The sequence below is a fragment of the Rattus norvegicus genome, chromosome 10 (genome assembly GCF_036323735.1).
Source record: "Rattus norvegicus strain BN/NHsdMcwi chromosome 10, GRCr8, whole genome shotgun sequence".
Taxonomy (NCBI): Eukaryota; Metazoa; Chordata; class Mammalia; order Rodentia; family Muridae; genus Rattus; species Rattus norvegicus.
In genome coordinates this window covers 50,339,581-50,361,742 of record NC_086028.1, presented here as the reverse complement: position 1 = coordinate 50,361,742, position 22,162 = coordinate 50,339,581, and the positions used below count along the sequence as shown (strand labels likewise).

The window sequence follows — 22,162 nt, the reverse complement described above, 5'->3', positions numbered from 1 at the left end:
TGTCCCGATGCCCACACTGACCTGATGCCCACACTGGGCCCCAGACTACATTATGCACCTCACATCTTCTTTCCGGAGATCCCTGGCATTGCCTGCTAAGTACCAGTGAAGCTGAGGACCATAGAGGGGGAAAAATCATCGCTGCATGAATCTAATGGTTAGGTGAATCCCAGGGTCACACAAAATGTCTCAAATGTGTCCCTAAGAGATGTCAGTGGGAGAGGAGCACATGGAATGGGGAAGGAAGAATAGTGATACGGAAGTGCTTTCCACCCTGGTTTTGTAATACTCTTCTCTAGACAGAAGCCTCTAGGCCCCTCTCTTCCCTTTCAGAAGACTTCAATCTACCTGACCACCTGACCACCAAGAGACTGTTCCACAGACACTGGAATAAAATAGCTTCATTGGCGATCCTTTACCCAGAATATTGGGGAACAGAAGTGTTTAGATTTATTATGTATTTGTGTCTATTCATGAGGGTAGGATCCACATCAAAACACAGAATTCACTTTTGTCTTAGATATGCATGCATACCCAGAGCCTAAATGTAATTTTATATATGTATTTTCTTCTCATGGCTTCTTGACGGCCTCAAAAGGTGTCAAATTTGAAGCATTTCAGATGTTGGAATATTGGTGTACGGATGCTCAACTTGTATTTGAAATTATTTTCCTACTGGAACGCCCATCCAGATGAGGGGAAGTTGCAGTGGTGTCTATTTGGGGTTGAGTTTCCCGAAACCATGATGGTTACTGGTCACTGTCATCCCTATCTCCACCCCATCACAGCACACCTAAACCTGCCAAGAGGGAGATGTGAAGTGGGAGGGGGCAGGAGGCGGGAGAGGCAAGGCTGAATGTGCACTCCTCGTGCAGGAGTCCATCATCAAAGCAGCTCCCTTCCTGCCATGCCCATACTGAGCTTTGCAGTCAGACGTCTTTGATAACATCAAACAGGCTATCAGGCCACTTGCACATATTCTTCTGACAGCAAACTCCTCTCCTTGGCCTCTGATTTAAGAATGGTTTTGAGGAAAAGACGCATTTTATTTTCTTCTTAACCCTAGCAGAAGGGGAAGAGGGGGCCAAGCATGAGTGGCACAGAGAAAACGCAAGGGCTGCTTTATGTCTCTTCTCTCAGCAACTGTGTCTAGAAGGTTAGAACGCTGAGGCTCTGGGAGACAAGCAGCCCGTAGGTTTGTGACACGCTGGGGGTCAGGGGTTCAGGGGAGAACTGAGCAGCCCAATTCCCCCCCAGGAAGGGTATAAAGACCCCTGCCCCTTTGTTGAGCCATAGCATAGTTATGTTGGAAAGGAAGAGAATTATTCTTTTCATGGAAGCCCCAGCAGACAGAAGCATACCTCTCATAAAGACGTGTGTGTCCCTAAACATGCAAAAACGTGGATCTAATACACATGTATAAACACACATATACACATATTATTTTGTCCCTGAACTCTGACAATTCTTCCCCTTTTATATCTACCTTCTATACATATACATTGATATAAAGATGCATATAAACATTTATGCACAAGTACACATGTACATAAGATATGTACTCAGACACACATAGATATGTATAGATATATATCTTAACATGCATAGATACCAGTGTGAACATGCATAAACACATATAACCAGCACATGTATACAAGCATACATGTATGAATATGCATGAATACACATATAATGAGCATAGATGTACACATACCTGTGTGCACATGTCCAGGAAAGTACTCATACTGACTACTGCATATATATTCATATATATACATATATTTGTCAGTATACACATGCATATATACACAGACATGTGTATGTAGCCAACAAAGAGTCATGAACATTTACAAATATACACATGCATACACACACATTCCTACATTCTGACACTCATATTCATAATTCTATCCGTATACACACATGCACACATAAACTCCTACACAATGAGACAGATACATGTAGTTCTCTCTTTATACATACACTTGCACATGTCCACAGGCATTATATTTATGCACGCATGCCCTTCCCCCCTGTTTTGCTTCTTTTTTTCCCTCAGAACTTTTGCTCCCACTCTCCCTTTCTCCTTTCTTTCTCCATCTCACTATTCTGTAGTGCTCTCCTTCAGGGTGACCAGGTGTCCTAATTTGCCCAGATCAAGCCAGGAGTACACCCCATCTTCTGGAATTGGTAATGAAAATTTCACTTTATCTCTCAGAGGTATCTCTGCAGTGGGTGACAGATTGGGATGTCTTCCAGTGTTACCAGGACAGGAAGCTAAGGTGGACACAGGAGGGCTTCAGCCGAATGGTACAGCACCTCTACTGTTGTATCCCAGTAACACTACAATTTGGATTTCAGGATCTCACTCCTGGCTCAGAAAGTGACAAGAACGATACAGCCTCCCAGCTGAGCAACCAGTCAGACTCTGGGAAGCAGGTGCTTGGCCCTCTCAGCACCCCGATCCCTGTGCACACTGCGGTAAAGGTATGAACTTGTCTAGCCCCCAATCTCTGCCTGAGGCTATGCTTCCTGAAGCCATACAAAGCAGAGCTTTCCAAGGCAGTTCTGTTGGTATGAGGAGACTTACATGAAACCAGTCACAGGTTCGGGCAACTAGAAAAGTCACAAAGCGGCACATGCCATCTACATATATACTCTCGGCTCTAAGGAAGCCTGTCTAAATTGGGAATATAGCTCAGACAGCATGTCTGTGGCTTGGATTTCATGAGTCAGACAAGGTGGTACATACATGCCTGTAATCCTAGCATTCAGAAGGGAAAAAAATAAATCAGTGAGTTCGTGGTTAGCCTGGGCTACACAACACAAAATTAAAAATGAAGATTAAAAATAAAAGCTCAGCATGGGCTCACCCAGTTGACTGCAGTGCACGTGGGACTTGTAAGGCTCATAAAACATGTTCAGAGCAGTTGTATTTATATGACAGGAGCAGCACTAAAGCCTTGGGTATTGCAAAGGCTCTAAGGCATAGGGGAGACAAGCATGGGAAGAGTTACGCTCACAGGAGACAGCCAGCGGTGACTACCATATTTCATACTTAATTTCCCCAGCATTACATCCAGCCATTCCCAGAGAACTGTCTCCTAATTAAACACTGCACAGTCGTTTGGCTTTCTTATATTACTCTGTACTAGCTAATATCTATTGGATTCAGTTGGGAGCACTTTTTTTTCAGTTCTAGTGTTACCTTTTAGTACCTGGTGACACAATTCTTCTGGGAACTTTTTAGGTTGTAAATTAAAGTAATAGTCAATGACAAAATAATAGTTTTATCATCTATTAGATGCACATTGGATGGAGGAGGAAATGGTCCCCATTACTGGTGAAGGTGTCTATAAAGAGGAATGATAGTAGCATTGCTAATTGAATGTTTAAGTTTTGCGTAATTTAAATTAGTAAAGCTGTCAACTGCCCCATACCAAGAAGACATGCTAGGAGCCCAAAGAACAGCACGTGTGTGTGTGTGTGTGTGTGTGTGTGTGTGTGTGTGTGTGAATGTATGTGTATGTGTGTGTGAATATGTGTGTGTATGTGAGTGTGTGTGCAGGGGTAAATGCATGCATGCATATAAAGTCTTGGAATCTCTAGGCATAGGGTACTGCCTTCCTTTTTCCAGTTGCTGAGTCACACAGCCTGGGACTTGAACACCATGGTGGATCTATCGCTGGTCCACCCTTAGGAAAATGCATGTGTACACCTTCTGTGTCCTGTGAGCTGTAAAGATAAAAAAAAATACATGCAAATACAGAACAAGTATCCCCTGTACTCACAAAAGGAGTCAAACCATATGGGTGTGTTATGTTACTAACAACCATTACACACTATCTTCCGGAATGTTCCGGGTGCCTGTGCTAAGGCAATATAGGGTAACAAAAGCATCTTCAGCACCCTTGAGTCAGCAAAACAAACCTGAGGGGATGAGGCCTGAGCAGAAGCTAAGCTGGGAGGAGCTGGTCATCAGACCCTGCAGAAACTTGCCCAAGTTTGATTAATTAGCCAGAAAGCCAATCATTTAATGAGTAGAGTGAAATAAAGCCTCTACGCTCAGAGATACTCCCAATCATTATTCATTAGTCTCAGAGAGGAAGACTCAGAAAACGAAAGCTCCTGCATCTTACAAGGTGACTGAGTCAGTGAAGAAGGAACGTTGTAGGCTCCTTGGAGGTCACATTCAAATGTGCTGCTTGTAGTTGAAGTCTGGAGGCTGTCCCTGGAAACTGTGCCAGCCAGCTATTCAGGAGCTCCCTCTTCTGTTCAGTGATGGTATTACTCTTTCCTTCCAATTTGACACCCATGTTCTTCCTTCGAACCACCTTTAATAAAATCTGGTTTGGATGGTTTTTACTCCTCCATGATAATAGACTTATTGCTTCCTAATATATTAGGGCTTTTTGATTCCAAGAGAGAAGGTTATGTATGGAATTATCACAAAATGTGTGTGTGTGTGTGTGTGTCTGTGTGTGTCTGTGAGAGAGAGAGAGAGAGAGAGAGAGAGAGAGAGAGAGAGAGAGAGAGAGAGAGAGAGAAGGTTTGGCAGCAAGGGCTTTTATCTCCTAAGCCTGCCCCTATGATGACCTTTTTATGATCTTTGTACTGAAAGATACAAACTAAATAATATTTTCTTCATCTTATATGTGATGAAACTTATAGATAGTAAACTTATATTGTACTCAAACATTTCTATTAGGTCCCAAAGTTGCGCCCTCACCCCCTCACTGTGTGCAGATCGTAGTGTATGGTGAATGACTCCTGGAATGGGGGTGGTGGGTGGGCGTCCCTCCCCATGGTAAAGAATCAGTATTTCAAGGGGTGTGGCTTCCTGCCAGATATGGACATTTTTGAATGTGAGGGAAGGCAAGTCTACAGGTGCATTTGAGGACCACATTCTGCAGATACAATGCTCATTTCATCTAAGTTCACGTCCTTAGCAAGTCAGCTTACCATGTGTTTAACTTGAATTGCTTACATACATTCTCATAAGCGAACCCACATGGGAGTGGTAGGCTATCCACAGGTTTTACATAAGATTATTGAAATGTAAGCTCTCATTGAACTCCACTCCAGGAAAGCTCCAATTGTCCTGTAAGGTGTAAGGTGCCCATGTGCTGTGAGGGTGGTAATTTGTCAGATCTGCTCACCTGATCCATGAACGCTGTTGGAAACTATGCACCATGCCTTACAGAATTTGAGGGGAAACCTTCTGACTATCACCTACAACACAGGCTATGTCTCCCTTCTTTTTTGCAGTCCAAGTCTTTGGGTGATAGTAAGAACCGCCACAAAAAGCCCAAAGACCCCAAACCAAAGGTGAAGAAGCTCAAATACCACCAGTACATCCCCCCGGACCAGAAGGCAGAGAAATCCCCTCCCCCCATGGACTCTGCCTATGCTCGGCTGCTTCAGCAACAGCAGCTATTCCTGCAGCTACAGATCCTCAGCCAGCAGCAACAGCAGCAGCAACAGCAGCAACAGCAGCAGCAGCAACAGCAGCAACAGCAACGGTTCAGCTACCCTGGGATGCACCAAGCACACCTCAAGTGAGTGCCTCGAGCTGGAGTGGGGAATGCTAGACAGAGGTAGAGGATGGCATCTCTGTCTAAGGCCTGCAGGGTCAGCTCTGTGGGACCAGTGTACCCTGCATTACATCATGTCCTCCTCTGACATGTTTGGCCTATGACTCTGTAGAAACCATGTATACATTGTCAGGACCATAGATAGGGCTGGGAGGAAACAACTAAATCAAGGTTCCTTAGAGGAAAGGGAAACCCTTAGTATTTCCAAACTGAACTGCAGAACGTCTAAGAATGCAGAATTGACTTTGCTGGCAGTTTGAGGTCACTGCTAACGGACTAAGTGACAGCTTTTGAAACTGGCCCTTGAACCTGGGCTGTATGCCTGTGTTGCCAGGTCCTGATCATATTCTACATGGCCAACATCTTCACCCATACAGTTAACAAGAGGATTGTTTCACCTGCCTATGACCCCCTCTTAATTATATCTAAAGCTGAACATGATCAAGATCCAATACGTCATGCTCAGACCTCTCCAGAATAGTGCCTCAGCTAGGTCATGGGTGGACCTGCAGGCCTCCCTATGCCTAGATTCCATGATGCTTTTCCGTGTCCTCAGAATGAAGCTGGGAATTCTGCATGTGCTATCTAGTTTAAGTTACTGTTTCCCCTCTCCCACCCTCTTCTGATTTGTTACATCATTGACCCCTGTATGAAATCACTCTGTAACTTGTCCCAAGCTCCACCTACAGAGGCTCCACCCACATAGGCCTGATTGTATTGTATTGTATTGTATTGTATTGTATTGTATTGTATTGTATTGTATTGTATTGTATGTACCTCTTGTTTTCCAGAGAGCCAAATGAACAGATGACCAGAAATCCGAATTCTTCCTCAACACCACTGAACAATACCCCGCTGTCCCCTGTCAAAAATAGCCTTTCTGGACAAACTGGTGTTTCTTCTCTCAAACCAGGCCCCCTTCCACCAAACCTGGATGATCTCAAGGTATACAATTTGACCTGATTTCTTGAGTAAAACGTTGAAGAGGGAGAAGGTATGGGAAAGACCCATGGGTGTTGCAGAACTTCGGGTGCCATAGTCAAGCTCTAACCTTCAGGTCCTGCCTCAGCCTTGCCAAGCTTAGAGTGATCCGTTCCTTTCTGCTACACCTGAAATTTCTCATTAGGATAAACGAGTTACTAAGAAACAGTTGGAGGAGGAGGAGGTATGCGACTTATAAAGCCTCTAGAATTTTCTAAAGCAATGGTCAATTTCACAATGAAGCCTTGGCGATCTCTGGTGGAATAGGGGAAATAAGAAACCCTGGGGATTGCTCTTCATGTAGCTCAGAGCAATCCCTAGAGCTGATGCACCTACATTTCTTCCTAACGCTTTTGAGTTTTAAAGTTGCTTTTCCATTAAAGATGGAGGTTGTGTGGTTCGGGTTCTTTTATCCAATTGTTAAATGAGTATCTTGTCCCTCACTGAATAAGAAAAAAAAATGTTAGCAACTCTCTGTCCAAATATAATTTAAAACAATTTTCTCTTATGTTCCCAAATTTGGGGACTTCCGCCCTGAAGTGTCAGCTTATTCAATGGAACATGCATGCCAGCAACTTACTGCAGATCACAGAGTCCAGGGATCTATATTCACTCAAATGACAGAGGGTTTCTAGTTGACCCTGGTATGTTGCAAAGCGCTCAGTGTTGATCGACATGTTCCCCTTCTGTCCAGCTTCCATATGGAGACAGAGCGGGATGGATACAGTCTTCGCAGTGTATGAACCGTATCCACACGTTCATCAGATTGCCAGAGATGACACTTGTTTGCCTGGTTCCCACGCTACCTACTGCTCTCCAAAAACCATCTTATAACCCCTTTCTTTAAAATCCTGCATCCTTAAAGATCCTCATAGTATTCACTGAGCCCATCCTGGCCATTTCTTCATTAGTCCGCCCGTTCCCATCCCCAACCCTTAATTTGAATTTTGTGAAGTAGAGATTGCAGAGAGACCTGGGCTGCAGGGGATGGAGTCAGGAACTAGAATCCTTGGCAAACTGAGCATAGCTCACTGGGAAAAATTCACTGGGGAAGTGGATGAGGTCATGAGAAAGAAAGACGAATGAGTGGAAAGGAAAGAAGTAGGAGGAGGCAGAGAGTAAAGGAAGCTCACGGTGCTTCTGAGGAACGATGGAATAGGGGATTTGAGAAGGTGATCATCCCTTGAGATGATCTGGAAGGCAATACAACGTAACTGATGTTTCTCTAGTCAGTGTTTCACGGTGTGAACATGAAGAGCACTGGGAGGAGTTGGGTTTCTCCTTACAGAGATATCAGGATTGGGAGATTGCCCTGTGGATAAAGTGCTTGCCATACAAAAACATGAGGACCTGAGTTTGATTCCCAGGACCACCAGCAACTCCCAACTCCCAACAGCAACAGAGGCAGACACAGAGGGATCCTTGGGGCTCTCTGGCCAGCAAATCTAACTCAATTGTGTGATCTCCAGGACAATGGCAGACCCCTGTCTGAGGTGGGGGGACAGACAGACAGACAAAAGAACCCTGAGGTTGACCTCTGGCCTACAGAAGGGGGAAGGGAGGGAGGGAGGGAGGGAGGGTTGACCTCTGGCCTACAGAAGGGGGGAGGGAGGGAGGGAGGGAGGGAGGGAGAGAGAGAGAGAGAGAGAGAGAGAGAGAGAGAGAGAGAGAAGGAGAGAAAGAGAATAGTGTTTTTTTCATGTGAGGGAGGGTGAGGGAAGGATTCTTAATTTCAGAATTAATTCTGAAGACTGGGAAAATATTTGATGAAAATTAAGAAACTGTCCACTCTAAGGTGGATAGTGCTTGTGTTTATGTGTTTAAGAGCTCCTTTCTTTTGGAGGTAGATACCAAGCTCTGTAAAAATCAAAATATAGTTGACCTCAAGACAATGTAAAAGAAGTAGAAAAGGAAGGAAAATAGGCATCAGTTGACAATTACTGAGGTCGTTTGATGTGTATGTGAGTTCTTTATGGTTTTCTATCTCCCTTTGAGTATGTTAGAATTCTTCCAGAATAAATGATCTTAAAGTTACCAATAATTAGACCCCCAATGAGTGTAGAGGAGAGGTGTGTACAAGTCTTCACCTCAAGCAAGCCCACATGGCCAAACGATCTGACATTTTAAGGGAATTGAACCCAACAAGTACTCATTTTATTTTAGACCCTGATCTGCATTATTTAATAATGTAGCCTAAATTATTCGGTGCAAGAACAGATTCTAAAAATAAGTGTGGAACTCATTAATTTTAAGTAACTCAAAATTAAAACAATAATGAGTTGCTATCTTGCACTTTTTCAAACCAGGAAATTTGAAAGGAAAAAAAATGTCCAGCAAGACTCTGAAGAGAAGCAGCACTCTGGCTGCCAGCAAGAGTGGCTGTGAGTGGCTGTGGTGCCTTCTCGGGGTGCTTCGTTGCTGGAAAGTGACATTTTAAAGTTGAAACATGATCACGCATAGCAATGTCAATGGCATTTTAATAGACAGGAGCCAGGGAAAGCATGACGTGATGCTTCTTCCAGCCTGAAATGCATGTGAACACAGTCTGCTTGACAGCAACTACTTCTAAATAATTATGCTGCCCATAAATTTCTGACATGCTTTCCTTAACACACCATGAATATTTCCACAACTTTTAATATTCAATAAAAGTTATATTTTTAATACCAGCAAACCACCCTATAGCCTAAGTAGCATTCCACTCCTGGACAAGAAACTTGCTGCCAAATGGTTTGCGATTCAGAATAGGATATCAGTGTCCTCTGTTTATACATCTATCATCTTCTCTGATTATCTTTCTCAGAAATAATTAAATTTCTGGTTTAAAAATACATTAATATATTTTTTTAAGCCAGGCTTGGTGGCGCTTGCCTTTACTTCCAGCACACAGGAGGCAGAAGCAGGCAGATCTGAGTTCAAGACCAGCATGGTCTATAAATCAAGTTCCAGGACAGCCAGAGCTACACAGAGAAGTGCTGTCTCAAAACAAACAAGTAAACAAACGAACAAAACAACCTCTCCCCCAAACACCAAAAACCCTACATTAATAATCTTTAGCAATCTTGAAGGATCTAGACAGATTTCTCTCTCCCAAACAGTCTGCAGTAGAGCCACATGTTAAAGAGCTTCACTCCAAAGTGAGCCTGCCCATGTGTGTCCCAGTGCACATTAAGAGGCAGCGCTCCCAGCTCAGTGGTACCAGAAGAGAGAGAGTGCGCATCTCACCAGCTCACAGACATTGTTGGGCTGATGTTTTCAGAGAGTTATGCTAAACAGAAAGACAGTTAAGTCCCTCAGTTTGCTAAGAGATTTATCTCACTGCCTCTTTGCTCACACAAAACCCTCCTACTCATTTATCTGTTATCAAGTGAATCAAAATATACCTTTTATTTTAATTGTATTACTTCTTACATTACTAATGATCAAACACATGTGTTCTGGGAGTTTTAAAAACTGTGTTTGTTTATAAAGAGTTGGGTCAGATGCCTTACCTAATTTTATATTTGGCCTCAGCTTTTTGTTGTTGCTGTTGTTAATTTTTATCTGTTTTTGTTTGTTTTATATGTACGGGAGTTTCACCCCCATACATATATGTGTACACGGGCATGCTTGGTGCACACAGAGATCAAAAGACCCCTGAAAGTGGAGTTATAGGTGGTTTTGAGCTGCCATGCTCGTGCTCGGACCCGAACCTGAGTCCTCTGCAAAAACAACACATGCTCTGACTGCCGAGCCACTCTTTCAGCCTTCCCTTTTTATAACGACAGGCACACTTGATGTATTCTCATTTTGGCAATGTATTTTTGATGCTGTCATCGATTTCTTTCCAAAGATTACTATTAGGATTTGCATTTTTTATTGCTTTTTGGTTTTGCTTTAATTTTTGGTTGTGGGTATTTTTGCGATTACTTCCTTTGCTTTTATGCTCAAAAATCTCTGTCCCTACAGAAAGTTTTCCTATGTATTCTTCTGTTTTACAGAATCATTGGACCTTAGGCATTGAATGTTTCCTGCCTTAATCATAGAAGTGATGTGTCTATGTGGACTATTTAGGAAATTCAATATAGACTATCTAGCATTCTAACCCATAGTCACTAGATAATTTTATAAGCAAACATAAGTTTAAATGTATGCATGCACCATTTAATTTATTTAAAATAGTATCATCTCAAGCGTTCTTTCAGTTAACAATAAACTATACATAGTTATTCTTTTCACAAGGTCAACAAACTTTCATGGCTTTAATTTCAGTGGATCTTCAGTACCTCATCGCATACAGTAATTTTTATTTGACCAGTTCCCTTGATTGTATATATTTCATTTTTACAACTTGTGAATATTCTAAGAACATGGCAATTGATTAATTACATGTGTATCAGTATAATAATAATGGTCTTGTAGTGCACAACCATTTTCCAGGCACTATTCCAAGTGCTTTTATAAATCCATGTATGCCCTTGCAAAAATGTATAAGACAGGATTAATATCCCACTTCAAAGAGAGCACAGAGGATCAAGAAGCTAAGGCCAAGAATGGTCTGGTTTAATCACCAGGTGCATTCTTCAATATGCAATTTCTACCCACCCTGTCATGAAAGTTACTGGACCCAACTTATACTCACCATACAACATAGTGAGGTATGTCTGTAACCCCAACACTGAGGAAGTGGGGCCAGAGAACTGGGAGTCAGAGGTCAGCCAGACAAAATGAAGATAAAACCCAAACCCCAGAGGCTGAGGAATTGGAGGGTAACTAAAGATAGACAACTGGTCTACCACGTGCAATGACCTGGGTTCTATCTCCTAAACATAATCTTCCCCATGCCCCTCTTCCTCAAATAAAGTTTTGTTCTCAAAGTCTGGTGCAAGACCAGTGGCATCAATGTCTCCTGGGATTGGTATAAATGGAAGATCCTGGTCCCCATCCCAGACCTAATGAAGCCAAACTCCAGAAATGTCCACAATTTGCTTTTTCTATCAAGCCCTTCAGTGAGCAGGTATATGTTTTAGATTTGGAAATGAGCAAGAGGTAGAAGCCAAAATGCCTGATAATTATTGCAGATTACTGTTAGACTTGTGCATCTAAACCCAGGAAGACACCATTCTCCTGCAGACATGAAGGAGGTTGGAGAGACGTGGGTTAAGTGACTTGACCATTAGGTTAAGAAAAGCATTCCCATGATTATGACCATGAAAAACAAGGCACAGATGGTCTTCACTACAGTAGCTCCAAGTGTGTTCTTTTTTTAATGTACAGTGTTGTGAAGAGATGTACATTCCCTACACACCATATTCGAACTGATTTTTGATTCCTGCCAGTTTTTCTGTTGGGCAGTAGGGATGGCCTCTGGGAATGGCTGATGTTCTGTGAAGGCCTCAAAGCTCAATTGGCTTGTCCCACAAGTTAGATGTTGTCCCTGTGTTTTTGAATTCATGCTATTTTCACATTATGATGGACTTATAAAATGATAATAGATTTTTAAGAGTTGTTAAAATTGTGTAAAATGGTTAAAATCAGAGGCAGGAGAGAAATTACAAAGAAATATTAAAGAGAAGTAGATGGATATTGTTAAGTTCCGTGTGTGTGTGTGTGTGTGTGTGTGTGTGTGTGTGTGTGTGTGTGAAAGCTCCCTTAATAACAAATACATTGTCACAGAACACTGCACTAATGGACCCCTCATTTTTTTTAGGTGTCAGAGTTAAGACAACAGCTTCGAATCCGGGGCTTGCCAGTGTCGGGCACCAAGACAGCACTGGTGGACCGGCTTCGACCCTTCCAGGATTGTGCTGGCAACCCTGTGCCCAACTTTGGGGACATCACAACTGTCACCTTTCCTGTCACGCCCAACACCTTGCCCAGTTATCAGTCCTCCCCATCAGGCTTCTACCACTTTGGCAGCACAAGCTCCAGCCCGCCCATCTCCCCCGCCTCATCTGACTTGTCTGCTGCAGGGTCCCTGCCAGACACCTTCACCGATGCGTCACCTGGCTTCGGCCTGCATGCATCGCCGGTGCCCGCCTGTACGGATGAGAGTCTGCTGAGCAGCCTGAATGGGGGCTCGGGCCCCTCCGAGCCTGACGGGCTAGACTCTGAGAAGGACAAGATGCTGGTAGAGAAGCAAAAGGTGATCAACCAGCTCACCTGGAAGCTGCGGCAAGAGCAGCGGCAGGTGGAGGAGCTGAGAATGCAACTGCAGAAGCAGAAGAGCGGCTGCAATGACCAGAAGCCACTGCCCTTCTTGGCCACCACCATCAAGCAGGAAGATGTCTCTAGCTGTCCCTTCGCAGCCCAGCAGGCATCTGGGAAGGGACAGGGCCACAGCTCCGACAGTCCCCCTCCGGCCTGTGAGACTGCTCAGCTGCTGCCTCACTGTGTGGAGTCCTCAGGTCAAACCCATGTACTCTCCTCCACATTTCTCAGCCCCCAGTGCTCCCCTCAGCACTCCCCCCTGGGGACCCTGAAGAGCCCGCAACACATCAGCCTGCCCCCATCGCCTAACAACCATTACTTCCTGGCTTCCTCCTCTGGGGCTCAGAGAGAGAACCATGGGGTGTCTTCACCCAACAGCAGCCAAGGGTGTGCACAGGTAAGCACCTGTGGCCTCACCCAGCAGTGTCTCTTTCAAGATGCAGGGGATTAACACCCACCACTGGGTGGAGCTGGGTAGGGTTTCTGAGAAGCTAGGTGGCACCTCACTGACTCTACCGACCTTGAGCCTTCACCGTCAGCCTTTGCATCATCAGTTGGCAAACTTACTCTGTAAAAGGCTTGGAAGGCAAATGTCTGAAAATCACAGCTTCTGTGCCAAACTCCTCAGCTTTACTCTGAGCATAGACAACTTGCAACAAAGCATAACTTTCCAATATAACCTTATCAGGCCCCAAGCAATGTTTTGCTATTGTTCGGCTAATTGATATCAACTCCTGTCATAGCCCAAATCATTCTATTAAGAGAACCAAAAGGAACTTAGGCATAGTACTGGCCTGGAATTTCAGCACTCTGGAAACTGAGGCAGGGGATTGCTATGAGTTTGAGACTACTTAAGCTATATCCTAATACCACATTTGGGGGGCGGGTGTAGGCAGACAGACTGTTCGTGAGAAAGTGCCTATTCTCTTACATTCTTCTCAAATATTTATTAAGACCTACTGCGTGCCACACACTAGCAACTCTATTCCTGGGGGAGAACAGGTGACAAGTGTCAAGGAAATAGATGATCCAACTTGTGGTGAAAGTGGAGTGGAGCTGGTTTGTGTGAAAAGGCTGGAAGTTTACAGTCTCCACTAAAGGGCTCAGAAATGTTGACGTGAAACCTTGAGAGAGGTAAAGGAGGAAGCATTGTTAGTATTTGGGATGGAGGCCTGGGCAAAGCATCAGTGAAAGGTCTCAGGGTCAGAGGTCGTAGAACCCAGAAGGATCAGAATGAAAGGCAGTGAGTGGCTGGGACAGAATAAGAGAAGAGCTTTGGAAGATGAGTGAGAATAAGAGTTCAAAGATGACACCCAACAAGATCAGCAAAGACTTTCCCTTTGTTCATAAAACTAATGGGTTATTAGGAAAGTATATAGATGACAATTCGAAGGAGACTATATTGTCAAAGATTGTAAAATCTAAGACAACCCACACTGAGGACCTGCCAAGTACCAAGTACAGGTGCTATCTTGTTTGCAGTCCCAGTAACCCTATTCCAGTGTAGTGTTCTTATTTGCCATTGAGCAAAATGAGACCCAGGAAGTCTGAATTCACTGCCTAGAACGCTAGGATCAGTTGCCTTTAAAGTCCATGATAAAATGTTTCTACCCTGGGGGTATGAAGCCCAACTAAAGGGAATGAGAACGCACTTTCACAGACCTACCCGAACAACACATTCGCACCAGTGGTGCCCACTCCTAAGAGGACATACTGGGAGGAATGGGGACTAAAATAGCTATCAACACCATTCATAAACATCTATTGCATTCACCGTGTCCTAGGCAACAAAGGTAAAAATAGCCCTTGGGACATGGCCTGGGCCATGATTTTCCATTTTGAGGATATCAGTGCTGTTGGGGAGGAATTAGAAGATGCAATAATTTGTTATTTACAAAGACTCTATAGGACAGTAGCAATTTCATGAAGAACAAATAACGTGACTGATATATGTCATGAAATCTCCAGGCAGAGAATACATGGGTAGGAGAGAGATTGATGGGACAGAGCTAATAGAATCCTAGAAGGCTTCACGAACAGCTTGTACTTCACAAGTAGCACTAAAAAGGAGAAGGCTATGTCAGGACTTTAGTAGACTTGTCTTTTATCTATGAAGGTGGGGAGTCTTAGGAATCTAAACAGAAAACAGACATTCCATGTGAACAAAGATAAGTAGGTAGACTGTAGGAGGTATGGTTACAGGAGAATTCATGTTCCTGAAACTAGGCAATGCCCGTAGTCATGGAGGGCCTTGAACACTTACACAGGTGAGATGTGCAGAGTCTATAGCTTAGTGAGAGCTAGTGAAAGTTTGTAACCCATAAGCGATATTTTAGACACAGTCATCTGCTAATAGAATTCAGGAAGCTCTGTAAATATCAGAAACCTGGGGGCAAAGACAGTGGCCCGCTAAAGCCACACTTGAGTATTCTGCTGGCTTTAATCTGTCACATGTTCCTTTCAACAGAACTCAGGGGCACATGAAGGTCATCCTCCTAGCTTCTCTCCCCCATCTTCCAGCCTCCATCAGCCTTTCTCTGGCACCCAAGCAGACAGCAGTCACAGTTCTGGGCTCAACCCTTGTCCCAAAAGCCCAGTTATTCATCCAAAGGTCAGTACTGGAGAAGTTGATAATAAACCAGTTTCTGTGAGGGTACGGATTGAAGTGGGGGCTGGAGAGAGAATAGTGTTAGAGACAGAGGTGAGTACTGGATAGATTCGTGTAAAGGAATGAGAATCTAGGGTCCAGAACTGAGTCTCTGTGAAGGAAATAAGAGATGGTACTCATAAGCTGGTGAAAGAATTAGGAATGTGAAGAATCAGGATGGGGGAACTTCCCAGAGCAAAGAGAGGGAGAGGCGAAATGTGGACAAGGTGTAACAGAGCCACATGCCTGAAGTCAGCAAAGGGACTGGAGCTCTCACAGGCTAGGTACCCAGAGAAGATCACTCTCAGTCATTGTTGGAAAATGAGCCAGTTTGGAATGAATTGGCCCAAAGAATGGACTAGTCTGAAAATCCCTGCATTGAAGAACTTTGCACTGGATTGAGCTCATGCCCCTTCTTCATCATCTGGTAGAAAAGGATGCATCTGCTAGGTGTAGAGGCGCATGCCTTAAATCCCAGAACCCAGGACGCAGAGGCAGGTAGATCTCTGGGAGGCTTTAAGGCCAGTCTGGTCTATATAGTGAGTTCCAGAATAGTCGGGGCTGCATAGTGAGGCCCTATCTCAAATAAAGTAAAATAAAATAATATAAAATTTTAAAAAAGAAAAGAAAGAGAAGAGAGGAGAGGAGAGAAGAGGAGAGGAGAGGAGAGGAGAGGAGAGGAGAGGAGAGGAGAGGAGAGGAGAGGGAAGAAGAAGGTACACTTTAGAGAAGATAATAAATCTGTGAGTTCCGCACTAAGATTCCATGAACAATAAATCCACAGTGGTGTGAACTGGTGTTAACCTGTAGTGTTGTTTGTTAACTTCTCATCTTGGGCTCACATTATTAGTCCTTGGCATTTGTCTTAATGTAGCATGTGGTTCATGAACTCAAGCATTGTCCCTTAGGGCCCATGGGTTGAATGCTGTTCTCTGAATTGTATCCACTTGCAGATGACTGGTTTACAATCTTCTGACAAGGTGGGGCCAACGTTTTCAATTCCATCCCCAACTTTTCCTAAGTCGAGTCCAACAGTTCCGGAGATAACCCAGCCCCCATCCTACGAAGATGCAGTGAAACAGGTAACCACATGGTTTGTTCTATCAAGTTCAAGAAACGAACTCAGTGGAAAGAACTCCATAGTATTGAGCACTGTATGTATTGTAGATTCTGATATGGAGTGGGCTGGGTGCCTCCCCAATAGAGTTAGCAAAGTGGATCCATATGAGTGCTGTATGTGTGTACAAATAATTCCAAGTTAAAATGGCTCTGTTTATGATTTTTTCTACTTTATGGCATTATAAAATGGTGTGCATTCAGTCTAAATTGCATTTTGAACTTGGGCTTTATTGTGAGCTCGTAGCACATGGGACAGTGTTGTGGGTGTTGGCCAGTCACAGTGCACTACAATTCCTAATTGGCAGACCAATCGCAAGAGAAGCAGGTTCTCTGCAGCATGCTGTGCTGCTGAGTTAGGATGGGCAGTGGACTGTGTGTGTGCAATCATTTTGGTCTATGGTAGTATTAGTTTAGGGTGCCTTTATCTGGCCGTAACCCCATGGAAAGCTGAGGAATGCTTGTAACAGCTGAGTGATATAGGGAGAACAGACAAAGCAGGCATTCACGAGGCCTGGCCTTACTGCCAACTTTGTTACCTGCCACTGTTGGATATACACTCAACCTCTCTTCAAGAAAATAAAGGTGTTTGCTCTGAAGGATTGTGGATAATGTAGCTCTTACCTCATTGTTTGGCCATGATAGGTGCTCAACAGTGAGAGCAATTCTCAATACTATATGTTCTCAACCCCTTAGCTTTAAAACTCAATGACCTTGGCACAATGTTGATGGCTGTTGAATCTGAGTAGTAGGTTCAAGGAGGTTCATTGAGTCCAACACTCACATTTACGCTCGAAAAGCTTCTGAATTTAAAAAGTAAGAAAAAGAAAGCACATGAATGCTTTTATGCAGTCAGCCCTCTGTGTCTGCATCCTACCAACCATGGCTTGAACACGTTAGAGAAATAAGAGCTGAAAGTTCCCACAAGCAAGCCTTGAACTTGCTGCATGCCAAAAGTGGTGTGGAGCCCATCCAGAGGAAAGGATTGTCTGTCTTGTCATGCATCTGCCTCTGGCCATTTTACGAATCTTCTATCTCGTCAGCATGTGCATTAAAGCATCATTAAAGCATGCTATGTTAGGCATGTGGCTGTTCCGTGTTGAGCATTCATCTCTTCTTCTTGTCCCTGGTCCCCAAGCCACAGGACAGTAGCTATTTCCCCAGCATTTACATTGTATTAGGTAACAAGCTCCAGAGACAATGTGCAAAGCATGGGGATGGGTGGAGGTTTTACACAATTACTTTTTACAATTATTTTATAGAATAGATAAGCACCTGAAGATTTTGGAACCCAAAGGTGAGGGCTCCTGGACACAAGCCCTTAAGGATGCCGAAAGATGAGTAGTTCAAGCAATTCGAGCTTCTGTAGACATCAAATAACCATAGCTATGTACCCAACTCAGAAAAGAGCATCAGTGTCAGGTGCTACCTCATATCTTGTCTCCTGAAATCAAAACCAAGACAGCAAGGTCTCCTTTGCTCTAAAAAGATATCATTCCAAGCAGGCTTTCTTCTTTCTGAGAAGCTAGGGAGATGTGTGGCTGTGCTTGACAGTTCAGATGAGTAGAGGTGAGGGCAGACTCACAGATTTTGCAAGAGGAACCAAGAATATTACAACCCACTTCCATAGCAGCCAAGCAGAGGTAGATACACGTTGTTTCCAAAGTGAGAAAGGGTCCTATGGTGTGTATTAAGATGCCTGGTCCTGGGATGGAAACTTCCCACACAACTGACCTGAATCATGAGGCAAGGATTACTGTTCTGTCCTTTTCATTCTCGTTTGGTGTGTTGGATTATCTAGCTAGGTGGATTATCTGTGTTCAATTTAATCAAACACAGATTGGGTCAACACAGACCAAAGTCCTTTACCTAGTCTAACTCATCTCAGTAGAATATTATTCACTTCAGCCGGAAGTAGAAACACCCCAAGTGTCCAACAAGTATGGAAATCAAAATGTGGTAGATTCTACACAATTGAGCACCATTCAGTCCAAGACCAAGAAGAGTCAAATTCACAGAGACAGGAAGGAGAGTAGCGACTGCTGCTGTTGGCAAAGGGGTATTGAAGGGTATTGTGTAATGGGTAGAGAGTTTCAGTTTCTCAGATTAAAAGAGCTCTGTGGATTCGTAGTGCTGATGATTGCATTAACAGGTGAATGTATACTTTAAAAGACTAAGCTTACAAGCTTTTATGTTATGTTCAATTTTACTCTGCTGTGTTGAATCTTTAGGCAAGACTAATTCTGTTTCTAGGGCCTTAAGCAAGTGTTTTGAATCTTTAAGCAAGCAAGCAGTGTTGTTTCTAGTGTCTCCACGCAGAAGTAACCATTGCCTTCTAACCTCTCTGCTCTCTTTTGGCTAATTCGCAATAGCAAATGACTCGGAGTCAGCAGATGGATGAACTCCTGGATGTCCTCATTGAAAGTGGAGGTAAGAGAGTGCCTTGTCCATTGTCTGTCGGGCCCCTCCACACCCATGGCCTCTTAAAAGCAAGGTCAGGGGCACACTGAGTCAGGTACACCACTTGGTCTGCTAGTGGAGCCACTTCCTCTGGTGTGCCTTGTTAGCAGAGAAGAGAGGCACAGTGGATGCTTCCTTGATACCTTTATCCTGAGGATACTTTCCATGTCACCTTCCAATCCATCTGTCTCCATAGGTGTGTTCTGTTGGTACATCCTTTTCCTGCTCTTCTAATTCCACAAAGAGAAAAGGGAAACAAACAAGAAGATAGTGAAAGTATTGTGCTCACTACTCAAACTCAATCAGCCATCTCCTGCTGGATGCTCCATTCATGCTTAAACGTTCCTCAACTTAGCAATAAAAGCAACCAGTGTACTCTTTAACCCAACCATTTATCTATTTAAGAAGCCTTATGGAATGTGTATAAGCCAGAGGGAGTATGTGTGAAGATCAAATGAGGACACCGAGCTGAACCCTGAATCAACAGCATTTGAAGTTAAGCAGGTGTCAGTCAGTAAAGGACTCATAGATGGAATGCCAGGCGTCATGTTAAGCCCAGTTCTCCACCAGATAATTAATTTTTCATTTTTCTGGAATGTAGTCTTTTCTTCAAGAAAGACAGTGACCGAGGGAACTGGTGTTTTCACCATTACAAGAAGGAGGATGAAACGGGTGGGTAGAGATGCCTGTGTGTATTTAAATTTTGTGATAGAAGATGACCATTAATGCCACATGCTCTTCCTCCACATGCTGAAGAATGTGGCAAGGATGCCAAATAGTGAGGACACAGAAGGGACTGTGGGGGAGTTTAGGAAAAAATAACCATGAGTTACTCATGAATGAGTTGAGTTTTCTAGAGAAGTGCAAGTTTGTAAAGTAGAATTAAATGCAATTAGAGCAATTAAATGCAATTAGGGCAGGCTAAGATAAAGTAGGTGTGAGCTTATCAGGGCAGAGAGTGTTGCTAATCTAGAAGAGAAGGGCAAAAAATGTTAGAAATAACGGCAACCGTGGATAAGAGAATATGATCCAGAGACAGAAAAAAGAGATGTGGGAGGTACTGAGATGCAATGATCAATTGACAGCCAGTGGGTGAGGTGTCTGAGAGTGCCTTAGAAATAATTGCCCTGGAATACTCTAAACATGAGCTCGAGAGGGGAAAGGAGAAAGACAGAGAGTGGGGCATCCTGTTTAAGATAGCGCTCTTGGAAGGAAGTGCTATGCAAAGACAAGGCTCAAAGTTTACAACAGAGCAGGGATGCTGGCCTCACTGGAGGAGGTGGGAAGGGTAGAGAACTGAGAAGCCAGCATGTGTACTGTGTGATTTCTAAGGATACTATGGTCTTCAAGAACTAAGAAACACTGACCTGGCAAAATGCCTATGAGCTGGGGGATTGTTTCCAGCAGCAGCAGAAGTGTGATCAGCAGGCCTAAAGTAGGGGGCCAGGCTGTCCTCAAAATCACTGAAGAGTGCTGAGAAGGGAGCATCAAGAGAAAAACAGCTGTGGGGTGATGCCCATCCTTCATTTCCTTTCAACAGAGAGTGCGGCAGGGATACAATGTCCTCCACTGACAGCTAGTGGTAGTGAATGGAGCGAAGAAGCCAGCTGAGAAGAGTTTGAAAATAATAAAGTGCAGTCTTGCAGTAGTGGTTTAGTCCCTGGAAGCTCTGCTTGGTTGGCATTGTTGTTTTTATCGGGTTGCAAGCTCCTTCAATTCTTTCAATCCTTCCTCTAATTCCCCCCAAGGGGGTCCTGTTCTCAGTTCAGAGGTTTGCTGCTAGCATTGACCTCTGTGTTGGACATGCTCTGGATGTGTCTCTCAGGAGAGATCTATATCCGGTCCCTTTCAGCATGCATTTTCTAGCTTCATCAATCTTATCTAGTTTTGGTGGCTGTATATATATATATATATATATATATATATATATATATATATATATATATATATATATACATGGACCACATGTGGGTCAGACTCTGAATGGCCATTCCTTGAGTTGCTCTAAACTTTGCTTCCATATTCCCTCCTATGGATATTTTCCCCCTTTTAAGAAGGAGTGGGAGCATCCACATTTTGGTCATCCTTCTTGAGCTTCCTGTGGTCTGCAGATTACATCTTTGGTAATTCGAGCTTTTTGGCTAATATCCATTTATCAATGAGTACATACCAAGTGTGTTTTTTGTGATTGAGTAACCTCACTCAGGATGATATTTTCTAGTTCATTCCATTTGCCTGTGAATTTCATGAAGTCATTGTTTTGATAGCTGAGTAGGACTCCATTCTGTAGATGTACCACATTTTCTGTATGCATTCCTCTGTTGAAGGGCATCTGGGTTCTTTCCAGCTTCTGGCTATTATAAATAAGGCTGCTATGAACATAGTGGAGCATGTGTCTTCTTTATATGTTGGAGCATCTTTTAGGTATATGTCCAAGAGAGGTATAGCTGGGTCCTCAGGTAGTGGAATGTGCAATTTTCTGAGGAACCTCCAGACTGATTTCCAGAATGGTTGTACCAGTTTGCAATCTGACCAACAATGGAGGAGTGTTCCTCTTTCTCCACATCCTTGCCAGCATCTGCTATCACCTGAGGTTTTGATCTTAGCCATTCTGAATGGTGTGAGGTGGAATCCCAGGGTTGTTTTGATTTGTATTTCCCTGATGACTAAGAATGTTGAACATTTCTTTAGGTGCTTTTTGGCCATTTGATAATCCTCAGCTGAGAATGTTTTGTTTAGCTCTGTACCCCATTTTTAATAGGGTTATTTGGCTCTCTGGAGTCAAACTTCTTGAGTTCTTTGTATATTTTGGATATTAGCCCTCTATCAGATGTAGGATTGGTAAAGATCTTTTCCCAATCTGTTGGTTGCTGTTTTGTCCTAATGACAGTGTCTTTTGCTTTACAAAAGCTTTGCAGTTTTATGAGGTCTCATTTGTCAATTCTTGATCTTAGAGCATGAGCCACTGGTATTTTGTTTAGGAAATTTTCCCCAGTGCCCATGTGTTCAAGACTCTTCCCCACTTTTTCTTCTATTAGTTTGAGTGTATCTGGTTTGATGTGGAGGTCCTTGATCCACTTGGACTTAAGCTTTGTACATGGTGATAAGAATGGATTGATTTGCATTCTTCTACATGCTGACCTCCAGTTGAACCAGCACCATTTGTTGAAAATGC

The 22,162-nt window shown here is 43.5% G+C and overlaps 1 protein-coding gene across 3 annotated transcripts in view; it reads left to right on the top strand.

Moving 5' to 3' along the window:
• The window catches only part of Myocd (myocardin), a 94,464-nt gene that overhangs the window by 65,077 nt on the left and 7,225 nt on the right, over positions 1 to 22,162 (top strand). For 2 of the 3 annotated variants that reach the window (NM_001414232.1, XM_006246583.5), the window contains 7 exon segments: positions 2,362 to 2,487; positions 5,269 to 5,558; positions 6,386 to 6,539; positions 12,265 to 13,161; positions 15,232 to 15,375; positions 16,365 to 16,493; positions 18,900 to 18,957. In NM_001414232.1, the coding sequence (NP_001401161.1) occupies positions 2,362 to 2,487; positions 5,269 to 5,558; positions 6,386 to 6,539; positions 12,265 to 13,161; positions 15,232 to 15,375; positions 16,365 to 16,493; positions 18,900 to 18,957 (1,798 nt within the window). 3 annotated transcript variants of the gene reach the window in all.